Genomic DNA, 12,839 nt, shown 5'->3' with positions numbered 1-12,839 from the left:
CCAGACCTCTCTCACTTTTCAAACATTTTCGCCTCCATCGTCACCCCTAATCCCCACCCATCACAGCCCAGTGCCCCATGACCTCCTCTCACCTTTCCTGTGGGGGGGGGGGGGGGAGGTGGGTGGAGAGCTGGCAACAGCAGTGCAGTGAGGGCATCAAACACCAGGTGGCAGCAACAAGGCACCTTCACCTGGTGCCACCCTGGTGCCCCTTCTGTAGAGGGACCTAGCCAGGGAGAGGACACCAACACTGATGGACACCTTCTGCAGACAGGTGCTGTGTGCAGTCCCCGTAGAAGGAAACAGGCTTGCAGAGCCCAGTGAAGGACTCATCTGTGTGTGGGGAATCCCAGCCATTGGAGTGCTGAGCCCATGGTGCCCAGTGATCCCAGCCCACAGCCAGTGGACCCAGGACTAATCCAGGACAGTGGTTGCCAGGAGAGGAATTACCTCTCAAAAGCGAATTTAGTTGTGGGCTGGCACCCTGCTCTGAGGACACGGCAAGACAGGCCAAGGAGGTGATTGCTCCAGCAAGCATCGATGAGGGAATTCTGCTAAGAACTTCAGAATTCTGTGTGTCTTAGCACTGGTCCAGGTGTGGGAGATGCTGACCGTGGCCCACGGAGCTAATTAACTGGTCCAGGTGTGGGAGATGCTGGCCGTGGCCCACGGTGCTAATTAATTCTTCTTGCTTTGAAAACTCCTGAAGCAGGCACGGCAGCCAGTGCTCACACACCTGCCAAATAAGATCAAAGCGCAGATTGGGGGCAGGGGGCAGCCTTGCAGAGGCCACAGGTGGGGCCGATGTAGGCCCCACCAGGCTGGGGTCTGGAGGAAAGAGGCCCCGCCCCACGGCATAAGAGGAGAGAGCTGGCATTTGAGAGCTGGGGGCCGCTTTGGAGCTACTCCAGACCTTCAAGGAGCCGTGGGGTAAAAGGAGCCAGGAGGTGAGTGGTGGGGAGAGCTAGCAGCCTTCACTGTTCCACACCCTTCCCCCGTCCTGTCAGTTCCCACCTGACTCTCCCCATTTGCAGCATTTCCTGTCCCTGGGTCTCCCTGACCCCCACTTGCTCTGCTCTCTTCTCTCTGCTGTCATTCCTGCTCGAAACTGTAGCTTGCAATTATCTTATCTTTCCATCTTTCTGCCAGGAAACTCAGGATGCTGAGTTCCCCGGGGATGCTCACTGGCAGGGGAGACGCAGCACAGTCTGTGTGCGTCCTGTGTGGAGCTGCAGTCATTCGAGGAGAGAGGATGGGGCTGGGATCATTAAAGCTGGGGGATGTCAGTTGCCGGCCAACCCACAGGTCTTTATGGCTCCTCTCAGGACCCTCAAGCTGGAAACGTCTTTGTTCTGAAAACTCAAAAGCAGAGTGGACAGTGCCCACTGCTGGGACTGTACCTAATGCTACAGTGGCCTTGCTACTTATGACCTCTTCTAAGGACACAGGATGCTTGTTTAGTCAGTCAACAAACATTTTCCAAAGACCAACTTTGCCAGGCACTGTCCTGGGTGCTGAGGATACAGTGATAAACAAGATTGTCCTTAAGATGGTCCCTATCCTTAAGAGGTTTGCAGTCTTTTGGGGGAGATAAGCAAGACAATCAGTGACAGAGTACAGGGAGGGAGGGAGGGCTGTGCAGAGGAAGGGCCCCTAGCCCAGGACTGGGGTGGGGGAGGTTCAAGGAGGGGTTGGGGGAGGGGGGTTTGAGTAAAATCCTCAAGAATGAGTAGCGTTTGTCAGGTGCAGAAAGGGAGGTGAGGCACAGGGAGGAGAGTACGCCAAGCAGTCTTGAGAGGGGCGGGGCATGAGTGCAACAGCTAAGGATACAGGAAATGCATCCTGCCCCGAGGATGCATGGAGATAGCCCAGCCTTCAGAGACACGGAGCTCATCCTGCCTCTGTCAGGATAAGACAACTCAGGGCCTCACTTTTCTTGCTCTGTTGAGAACAACCAAAACCGTAATGTCCTAGGAATAGCGTAGTTGTTATTCAACGGCTGTGTGAAAGGGGCCACATTCCGCGAGGGGCCGGGAAGGACAAACTCCCAATGAGTGCCTCAAGAGAGACGAGACGGGAGGAGGCGAGGATTGCCAGGTCTCCCACCACGATCTCGGAGGTTCCCACCCAATGTCGGTTCCCACCCAATGTCGCAGGCTTGGGCGTGGCTCTCCGGTAGCAAGATGAGAAGGCTGGGGCCAAAGAGGAAGGTGCTGCAGCCACAATGCTGAAGACAGGACCCAAGCGTCCTAGCCCCAGACTCGAGGAAGGGTTAGTGGAAGATTCCCAGCTGCTCCCCATAGAAGCCTAGATCAGCAGGGCAGGAAGAGACCTTAGATGGCATCTTGTCCAAGTTGCTCAAGAAAATGAGTCCCAGGGACATCAAGGGGCTCGTCACACAGTATACTAAGGTTCTCCCCAAAGTGTGGGGGGGCGTTGGAGGTGACTCAGTCAATCCTTGCCCTCAGGAACTTCACAGACTGGCAGAGAAGACAGATTCTTCGCAACTAAATATAACCCAAGACACACTGCTACAAGAGTGTGAAAGCTCTATAGAGTCTGGCTCAGAGACGGAGGGGGCTGGGAGACTGGGTGAGTGGAGGGCAGGGGTGCAGACAAAGGGCTGAGAGGATTGCCCAGTGGTGGGGGAGAAGCCCCCAGTCCACTGCCTGGGGAAGGGAGAGCGTTGTCTACCCTGCTCCCACCCCCACCTCATGCCGGGCTCAGATCTCTGCTCTGATAGCCCATGGCTGAAGAGACTTCCTTCCGGTGACTTCCTGCCTGCCCAGAGGGACAGGAGATGGCTTCTGCTTCTGTGCTATGTTCCTGGCACCCACCCACACCGGCTGCTGAGCAGCTAAGCAGGAAAACGCATTGTTTTAAGAACGAGGGCGGGGAAGGGATCACCTGGGCAGACCCTGCAGACAAGAACAAGGTCGGGAGGCAAGGGCAGAGGAGAGCTGGGCCAGGGGAAGAGGTGCTGGAGGAACGGGGGATTCCTTCTCAACCCCAAGAGGGGTGGTGAATTGGCTTCTGGGATCCCGTTAGGGAAGAGAGGATGACTGGGGGAGTGGAAAATGGAGGGAGGGAAGGAGCGGTCCCAGCATGGCCAAGCTGTGGCAAGCAGGAGAAGGAGGCCATTGACCCCAAAGCCGTGTCACTGATGCGGCATGTGGAGAACCAGTCTCAGGAGGAATGTGCTAATGTGGGGCCTTTCCTGCCCATCCCCCACCCTTACCAGGCTGAAGTGGAGGAAACCAACGCAAGGTGGATGCCTACTGAATGTGCCAGGAGATACGCCTGATGCTTTACGTACCTTTCCCATTTAATCCTCAGAGTAACCCTGTGACATAGGTACTATGATTATGCCTGTTTTACAGATATGAAAGTGGAGGCAGAGAGTGGTGCTGAAGCAGCAGGTGCAAAATCAGGGAGGGACAGAACCACAGGCAGGCAGCAGTTTAAGAGGATCATGGGAAGCCACCATCTGGATGATGCTGGGACCCCCTCCCATCCCCCCCTCCTTAGGTGTACACACACACACACACACACACACACACACACGCACGCACTTTCTGTGTTGGTGTCTGCCAGTTCCCGGACAACTTGTGGGGCAGAGGTAGCCTCTGGATTGTCTGGGCACACAGCTCTTCCCATTTCACAGATGGGGAGACGGACATTCAGAGATGAACGTGACAAGGATTTATTCATGGAGGGAGTCTTGCTAAGTCCCTTTTCATGTCCCTTGACTCCTGGGGGCCACCCGCCCCCCACTCCCCGCAGAGTCGTGCGCGGTGGGAAGGGGGGTGTGTCCCTTGGAAACAGACCCTGCTCCAGCCCTATCAGCCTCATCTTTCCGGGGCATCTCTCCGGCGCGGCCCAGTGGCCACCCGAAGGGCTTGTCACTGTGTCAATGGCCCGCCGCCACTGTCCCAAAATCCGTCCGGGAACCGCAGTTTCTTAGAGGCGCTGTCTCAATTCGACCCAAAGGGCCTGGGGGAAGGGCTTGGAGGGGCGGGCCGGGGCGGAGGGCGGGGCTGGAGGCGGCTCTGGGCGGGGTCTAGGTCTGTCCCCCGGGCTGGTAGAGACCGTGCTCGCTGTCCTCGCGGCCGAGCTCCGGCCCCATGGATGCTCTGTGCGGCTCCAAGTTCTGGGTAAGGAGGTGTCCCGGTACTGAAGGCGCGCACCGGCGAGCCCTTAGACAGACCCGGGGAGGGGGCGATGTGATGCCAGGAGGGGGCCTGGTGGCGCCGCCCAGATCCAGGTCCCTAGTGGCCTTCAGGACCTGCCCTGTCCTCCCCAGCCACGTGGGAGAGCCTGGGAAAGCCAAGTACTAGGCTCCTGGAGGGCTTGGTGGGTGGCACCCTGAATTCAGAAGGTGCCCGCACTTGCCGCCTCACCGCAGTCCCTGTCTGGGGCTGGCCGCAGGGTGCAGAAGTGGCATTTCCCCATTACTAGATCCTGATGATACTTCAGCGCCTGCCCCGTAGACTAGGACTTGGATGCCCACTCCCACAGCCGGTCAACCAGGTGCTTTGGGAGCCTGGCTCCACTGGGCTTCCCCCTTCTTAAACGGTTCCTGCCTGCTTGGGAGAGGTTCCTTCTTTCCTCTGGGCAAGAGCCACCAGAGAGGAGGTGATCCTCACTGCACCAGCCTCAGGAAGGAGAGGCAGACCTCACTCTGCAGGCAGGCCCTTACAGGTATAGGATAGCAGGATTTCCTGGTCCCACCCTCTCCGTTTACAGATGGGGAAGGCGAGGCCTAGAGACTTGCTCAAAGTCAGCCAGTTAGAGGAGCGCAGAGCTGGGATAGAAAAGCAGGCCTTTTCACGCACACGCCAAGTCCCTCCTAAGACATCAGGCTACTTTTCAGGCTGCTGAGTCCAGACCCCCAGCATAGTGAGTGCGGTCCATGCAGACAGCGCAAGAGCTTCCTACAGCCTTCAGAATCTACTCACAGCAGCTCCCGTGACCATCACTGCAGCTCTGGGAGGCAAGTGGTGGTGCGTCTCCATTTCACAGATGAGCTCAGATTCAAGGGGCTTGTCAGTGATCATCTGGGGGCTGCCCAGCGTAGGCTGGTCTCAAATCCAGGGCCTCAGAATCCCAATCTCTACATCTTTTTGCCATTTCAAGTATTCGTACATATGTGCTTGGTGTTGTGTGTGCCCAGTGTGTGTTACCCATGGGTGGGTGCTTGTGTGGGTGTGTGTGCATGTGTGTGTGCCCATGTGTGTACATAAGTGTGTGTATACAGTCAGGAACCCCACTCTTGGGCTGTGTTTGGGCTGTACTGAGGGGGGTTACATGAATTTTTGAAATGTGGGGCAATGGAATACCTGTAAAAAATATCTTTGGGGATCTCTTTTTTTTTTTTTTTTTTTTTTTTTGCGGTACGCGGGCCTCTTACTGTTGTGGCCTCTCCCGTTGCGGAGCACAGGCTCCGGACGCGCAGGCCCAGCAGCCATGGCTCACTGGCCCAGCCGCTCCGCGGCATGTGGAATCTTCCCGGACCGGGGCACGAACCCGTGTGCTCTGCACCGGCAGGCGGACTCTCAACCACTGCGCCACCAGGGAAGCCCAGGGATCTCTGTTATTCTCTGGGTCACTAAATGGTTAATCAGAGATGGTGCAACTTCTCTGAGGCTGCCCTTCTTGCCACAGGAGTCCTGTCTGTCATCCAGCCTGGCCTGGTCACATGCTGCCAGCGTCCAGAGTTTGTCCCTTTGGCTCAAGAGTAGACTTCCTCTCGCTGCCACTTGAGCCTGGCTGATGTGGCTACAGCGTGGTCGCGGTGTCCGAGGTGGTCAGGCGCAGGACGTGTAAATTAAGGAGGCAGATGTGCCCAAGCCTCAAGTGCAAGGGCCCCCTGTTCCTGGGTGGACAGTTAACCCTGAGAGCTTAGGACTGTCCAGGGACAGGCTTCAAGGGACCAGGAGTTGGGGAATTCAGGACTCCCTCCCTGTTCTCAGCTTAGAGGTCCTTTGGTTCTACCCTTCCATGATACTGTGGAATCGAGTGTCAGAGCTTGGGGGCTTGGAGCAGCTGGCCCTGCCCCTCATTACAGAGCTGAGGAAACTGAAGGAATGGACTTGTCAGGGTCACATGACAATCAGCTACGGAGTGCTGGACTGGGAAACAGGACCCTGAGGTATGGCTCCAACTTTGCCAGTGCCTGACTGTGAACATCTGGGCTTCCGGACTCCCGGAGCCTGGACTTCCTGTTGCTCAAGAGCTGTGTGTACCTCCTCGGAGAACCTCAGGGTCCGTGGGAGGCTCAGCTATGTTAGGTCCAAGGGATAACTGTCTACCGTGGATACCTCAAATGACAAGGGAACTGACCACTCCTCTTCCCGACCTCAACGTCTAAGCACCTTCCATCTTCCACATTATCTTCTTGGCTCCTGAAAGCTGTTCCAGGCTGTACCCAGTGTGGCTGGTGACTGGAGGTGGAGTGGGAAGAAACCAGGAAGGTTCCCAGCTCATCCTCTGAGGGTTTGCAGAGCTGAAACAAGGGAGGCAGTGTCTGAAGCCCAGAGGCTGGAGCTATAACTTTAGCTCTAACTCAGTTACCCCAAAGGCCTGGAGTTCAGGGCTACTCATTGGTGCTGTGCTAGTTTGCATCTCATTTTCATTGTATATTATTCAGGTATACTTGGCCCTGAACCTTTTATCTTAGGGGCCTGTGGGTGACCCGCCTTGTTGGAAGTAGTTCAGGGAAGCCAGGAGATACCTGAGCCAAGGGTGAAAAGGTAGGGGAGGGGGACATGATTCAGGCCCCTCTGGGCCACTCGTTTACTCTATCAAGCCTTTTTTTTTTTTTAATTTATTTATTTTTGGCTGCGTTGCTGTGCGTGGGCTTTCTCTAGTTGCGGCGAGCGGGGGCTACTCTTCGTTGCGGTGCACAGGCTTCTCATTGCAGTGTCTTCTCTTGTTGTGGAACACAGGCTCTAGGCGCGCGGGCTTCAGTAGTCGTGGCTCATGGGCTCTAGAGTGCAGGCTCAGTAGTTGTGATGCATGGGCTCAGTAGTTTTGGCGCGCAGGCTCAGTAGTTGTGGCGCACGGGCTTAGTTGCTCCGCGGCATGTGGGATCTTCCTGGACCAGGGCTTGAACCCGTGTCCCCTGCATTGGCAGGTGGATTCTTAACCACTGCGCCACGAGGGAAGTCCCTACCAAGGCTTTTTTGCTAGCTCATCTTCACAGCCTCAGTTTTTCCATCTGTGAAATGGGGAAATAACCCATCTCTTAACTACCTCACAAGACTGTTGTGGAGATCAAATAAGATAGGGAATGTGAAATGATTTGAGAACTTAAAACTCTCTGTTGGTGACAGGTCATGATATTCCTGGGAAGAGGAATAAAAAGAAAGAGATATGAGGTTAGAAGGAGGTGTTAGGTTTGGGAAGACCTACAAAAAAGGGGCTGGCATGGCTGTTGGGCCATGGGCTCCCATTTCAGCTGTTTGCTGGGGAATTTGTGGCTAAATCCACCCACCTCAGCCCCAGCTAAATGTGAGGGCAGGAGCCCCAGGGGACCCACGGACATGCGCGCACACACACTGTGTACTGAGTGAGTGACTTATCCTTTCCTTGACTCTCTCTCTTACCTCTACCCACTTTGGGGTGGAATACCAACATCTCTGATTATGCTTGGGAGTTTCATGGGAAATAAATTGCAAGAGAATGAACTGTGATCAAACAGCCCAGCCATCATGGAGCCAGAGATGCCTCTAGAACAAAGAAGTTGGAAGTGTCCCTTTGCTGCACCTCATTGCCCCCTGCCTGGAGGATTACTCCGTTCTGAGCAGTGGAGTTGGGCAGCACCAGTGGTGAAGAGAGTTCACAGAGGAAGGGCTTGGGGCTGTTTGCCCTCAGGAGGTCTTGACCTGTTTGCAGAATTAGTTTTCATCTGACGGGCTCCAGAAAGTTCCTGGGAGGCTGACTCGGCTTAGAAATCCAAAGGTCCTAACCGAAAACCTGGCAGAGGCAGGGCCCCTGAGGTTAGGCCGGTGGGTAGGAGGCAAACACCCCTCAGCCTCCTGGACACCAAACCCCACCCCCACCAGGAACCCAGTCCTCCCTGCCAGGCCAGGACCACTAGAATCCCTTCTCTCCATCCCATCTGGGGCAGCAAAGCTGGTGCTAGACCACTCTGAGCCTCTGAGCTTCTGGCTTCTGGAAGAAAGATTTTGTCCCTTGTGGCCTTAGGCTGACCTCTCCCAAGCCCTACTGCTCCCCGACTGCCCTGGACCTGGTCTGGAGGGCTGGAGACTTAGGAAAGGAAGTGAGTCAAGGAAGTGGCATTTGGGAGGGCACTTTGCCAAGCCCGCCTGCTGGTCCCCTGACCAGGAAATGGTCTTGGAGCGTGGGGCCAGCCAGGGAGGGAGATCCCAGCGGGGCCTGCCAGCTGACCCGCCCAGGAGGCAGGATCAGAGCACCTGAGTTGTGTCCACCCCTCCCTGGTGTGGCTGTCCCAGGGGCAACAGGTGCAGCAGGATCCTCAGAGAGGGGGTGAGACTTGGATGTGCCACTGCGGTGTGATGGGGCCCCTCCCCTGCCCCACCTGGAGCTGTTCCTGTTTCCAGTGCTGGGGCCAGGTGGTGGTGCTGGGCTGGGGGTGGGTGCTAACAGGGGCCTAACCCTGGCTTGGATTTCTCCTTCTAACTGGATACTCAGGTTTCTAGTCCAGTGGCTCCCAGAACGCCAGCTAGTCTGTTACCCCGTGATGGCAACCCTTCCCCTGAGCTCTATGAAAAGAACTGCAGCAAAGAGGTGATTTGAGGGCAGGCTGTATGGCCGAAAGACTTTTAATATTTCAGGTGATCTGGACACATGTGTTCTCTCTCCAAGGTGGGCTGTCATGTTGGAGCCCTAACGGGGACTGGGACTCTGGAGCTGCACAGCCTGGGTTCAAGTCCTGGCGTCAGCCCAGGTGAACTGGGGCCGGTCACTTTCCAGCCACGAGTCTCAGCTGGTGTGAACATTAAATAATAATCTTGGAACACAGTGGTGTTCAAATAAGCAAAGCTGTTAATGGCTGGCAAGGCCCCTTTCAGCAGCAGACGCGCAGGCCAGGCTGTGAGCCAGGCTTTTGCCCCCACCCCCACCCCCAGGCCCTTCCGAAAGCCGCAGCACATGTGAACAGGCCCTTGCCCTTTCTGCACCTCCATTTCTGCTGAGATAAATGAACTTGTCAGTTGATCCCTTCTCCCCGCCCCACAGGATTAAGGAAGTCATTACTCTTCTGGTGACAGAGGCTATCAACAAGCCTGGGGCCCCAGGGGCTGGGAAGTCCCTGAAGGCGCAGTGGCCCAGCTGGGGCGGAGAGCTCTGGGGTCCTTACAGCCACCTGCCCCCTGCTGGGGTCTGCAGGGATTTCAGTCTTGGTGCCTGTGAAGGGGCCCCTGCTGTGTGGTCCATTCTGGGTGCCAGAACTTATCAGCCCCATCCAGCTGTTTAATCATGTTATTAAGGTAGCTGTTGTTGCCATGGAAACTGTGTGGGTGGCAGTGGGGGAGGGGCTGTGGGCCCTCCGAGTGTGCCGCTGCCTGTTCTTCGGAATGGGAATTGGGGGCCAGTGGCTTGAGAAGGGGTCACCCATCGGGTTCTGTGGGATTGCAGGGAGTATCATGGGGTCCAGGAAGTGACCTCCACCAACTGTGTCATTTGCAATTAGCTTTGTTTGGGTCAGAGAGCCCCTCACATGCCTTGGTGTCAAAGAGAGAGCATCCCGGGTTCCTGGGCATACAGCAGCAGAAGTGGGCTTTGGAGGGTGACTTTCATTTATTTGTTCACTCATTCTTTCTTTCTTTTGTTCAACAAATGCATGGGAGTGCTGTGTCTGTGCTAGGAACTGTTCTAGGCAATGGGGAGTACGCTGGTCAGCAGAACAAACCCGTCCTCACGGAACACATATTCCAGTGAGAGAGGACAGAAAAACGATAAACATAAGAAATAATTCAATTATATACTATCCTAGAAAGTGATAAGGGCTATGGGGAAAATAGGACAGGCCAGCAGGGATGGGGATGCAGGAGCACGATGGGGCTTACAGTTCCAGTTTTCATTAAGAAGGTCAGGGTGGACCTCCACGAGAAGGTGAGGTCCGAGCACAAGCTTGCAGGTGACCAGGGCACGAGGCACAGCACTGCTGGCTTGAGGCAGGCACAGGCCTGACATTTGGGGACCACACTGAGGCCAGGAGGCAGGTGGGATGAGAGAGGGGAGCGGGGAAGCTGAGGTCAGAGAGACAGGGGAGCAGATAATGAGGGTCTCGAGGCCCCCTTGGAGACTTTGGCTTTTACTATGAGTGAAATGAGGAGCCCTTGGCAGGTTTTAACCGGAGAAGTGACATGGTGCATCACTGAGACGTCTGGCTTAGGTTTCATGAAGACTTGTCTCCAGCTGCTGTGCTGGAGGAGACCGCTAGACAAGCTGCAGGCGTGGAAGCAGAGAGGCCAGAGAAGGCGCGACGCCACAGTCCATGTGAGAGCGTGGGGTGGAGAGAAGCAGCCGGATCCCGGATGTATCGGGGAGATCCAAATGAAGATGCCTTTTTATAGATTAAAAAGAGTTGAATGTAGCCCTTTCATATCGTTCAGCCTAATAATTTGAGGGTAGAGTGGACAGGATTTGCTAAAAGGTTGGGTGTGGGCTGTGAGAGAAGGAGAAAGAATCAAGGACGACTCAGAGAGGGCTTCCCTGGTGGCGCAGTGGTTGAGAGTCTGCCTGCCGACGCGGGGGACACGGGTTCGTGCCCCAGTCCGGGAAGATCCCACGTGCCGCGGAGCGGCTGGGCCCGTGAGCCATGGCCGCTGAGCCTGCGCGTCCGGAGCCTGTGCTCCGCAGCGGGAGAGGCCACAACAGTGAGAGGCCCGCGTACCGCAAAAAAAAAAAGGATGACTCAGAGGATTCTGGGAGAAGGAAAGCATTGCCCTGCATCAAGGTGGGCAGGTTGGAGAAGGGGGGACGGGCAGGATTTCCGTTCTGAACACGTTGTGCGTGACGTGTCCTGTCGTTGTCCTAGCGAGCAGTCTGAGGTCAATAGTCTAAGGACACAGGCAAGGACAGGTACCCACTGTCTCCTGGAGAGGGCTCTGCCCAGCTGGGACATGCGTATCTGAAGGAAAGGAGCCCAGGCCGGATCTCCCTGTGGGTCAAAGCCGTCACCTGGTCCTCCCAAGACCTCTTGACTGTTGCCACAGTGGAACTTGTTTATGAAACCAAAACAAGGTCCCGGCAGCCTCTGCTCAGTCACCTGCTTCCTCCAGTGTTGTCCTATTTGAGTCAAGGTGCTTTGCTGTTCATTCTCCCCCCTTGCGGGGAGCTGGCTGGGATGCTGTCATTACTCCCATTACTGTGGAGACTGAGGTTCAGGGAGATGAAGTCTCCAAAGAGGCAGCCCACGCTGGGTCCTCTGCATCAGGGTTTGGTTCTCCTCGGGACCACTCCCTGCCTGCCTCAGAGAGCCCTGACCCTGACCCAGTGAAAGTGGTGATTCCTGGTTGTGCCTTTGAACTCAGGCTCCCGTCTACCTATACACTCTCTCCCTTGTCTGTCAACACACAGACCTTGACTCACAAGGTCAATCTGGGCTGTTCCTCATACCTGGCCCTGTGCTGGGAGCTGGAAGTTGCGGGGCAGGAGAGGAGAGGAATAAGAGTAGGGCCCAGTGTCTATCCTGAAGGGTTCACGTTGCTGTAGAGAGAGGATGTATTCACAGGTGCAGGTCCAAGCAGCACAGGGTGGGAGAGACCCCAGCTCGGTGCCACGAGGCCTGGGTGTCCGTCCCAGCTCCCAGCTGCCAGGTGTCCTTGGACCTGTTGCCAGAGCGGGGGGAGCCTGCCTTTTCTTTTGCCTGACATTGTTCGTCGTCTTCTCTTTTGGAATAATGACCACGTAAGTGCTATAATAAAATGCTACTGAAACATAAGGGGTGTTGCTCACTCTCAGCTGATAGTCACTTATCAGGCTGTTGAGAACATACAAAATAAAGCAAGGAAAAGCCCGCTGGAGGCTGGGGTGCCCCAGAAATGCTTTCTGTAGGAGGTGAAGCTCAGCTTGGGCCCAGAGAGGTTGGCAGTTCACTCCAGACCCGAAGACCAGATGGTCAGAGTTGGAGGTGGCCTTGGGCCAGCTATCTGGATGGCAACTAAGTGGATGGGATTAACGGGCTGGCCAAGCGTTAAAGCAGGGTGCAGCTGCCCCTTGACAGTGGAATGGATAAGTGCATGGGTCCGTTCATACAACGGACCAGGAGCAGAAATGGGGAGGGAGAATCCACACTCACACTCAGCGCCAGGGATGACACCCCCAAACGCAGTGCGGAGAGAAGAAGCCACACATGAAAGACCCAGGAAATGTGTGATTTCCTTTATAGGAAGGTCCCACGCGGGCAAGATCACATGTTGTTGGAACTCAGCGCAGTGTTCTTCTGGGATGAGGAGGGTTTGGAGGGGGTACAACAGGGGCTTCTGGGGGTTGGCAATGTCCTGTTCCTTGATTCTAGTTCTAGTTACACAGGCGTGTTCAGTGTGTGAAAATTCACTGAGGTGTATACTTAAGCTGTGTGTACTTTTCTGTAAGTATACTATACTTGGCTAAGAAATGGGGTTTTTTGTTTTGCGGTACACGGGCCTCTCGCTGTTGTGGCCTCTCCCATGTGGAGCACAGGCTCCGGACGCGCAGGCTCAGCGGCCATGGCTCACGGGCCCAGCCGCTCCGCGGCACGTGGGATCTTCCCGGACCGGGGCACGAACCCGTGTCCCCTACATTGGCAGGCGGACTCTCAACCACTGCGCCACCAGGGAAGCCCAGAAATGTTTTAAAGAGGAAAACAA

At 55.7% G+C, this 12,839-nt stretch overlaps 1 protein-coding gene across 1 annotated transcript in view; it reads left to right on the top strand.

Moving 5' to 3' along the window:
- The first annotated feature begins 4,074 nt into the window (after positions 1-4,074).
- Positions 4,075-12,839, top strand: part of ABCC3 (ATP binding cassette subfamily C member 3) — a 43,535-nt gene continuing 34,770 nt past the window's right edge. The window contains exon 1 of the mRNA XM_067716345.1: positions 4,075-4,154. Coding sequence (XP_067572446.1) covers positions 4,125-4,154 — 30 coding nt within the window. The 5' untranslated portion in view covers positions 4,075-4,124. The remainder of the gene's footprint in view (positions 4,155-12,839) is intronic.

This window comes from Pseudorca crassidens, chromosome 19, assembly GCF_039906515.1.
Source record: "Pseudorca crassidens isolate mPseCra1 chromosome 19, mPseCra1.hap1, whole genome shotgun sequence".
In the NCBI taxonomy this organism is placed as follows: Eukaryota; Metazoa; Chordata; class Mammalia; order Artiodactyla; family Delphinidae; genus Pseudorca; species Pseudorca crassidens.
Note: the sequence above shows the minus strand (reverse complement) of the source record. Positions and strands in the feature narration are given on the sequence as shown.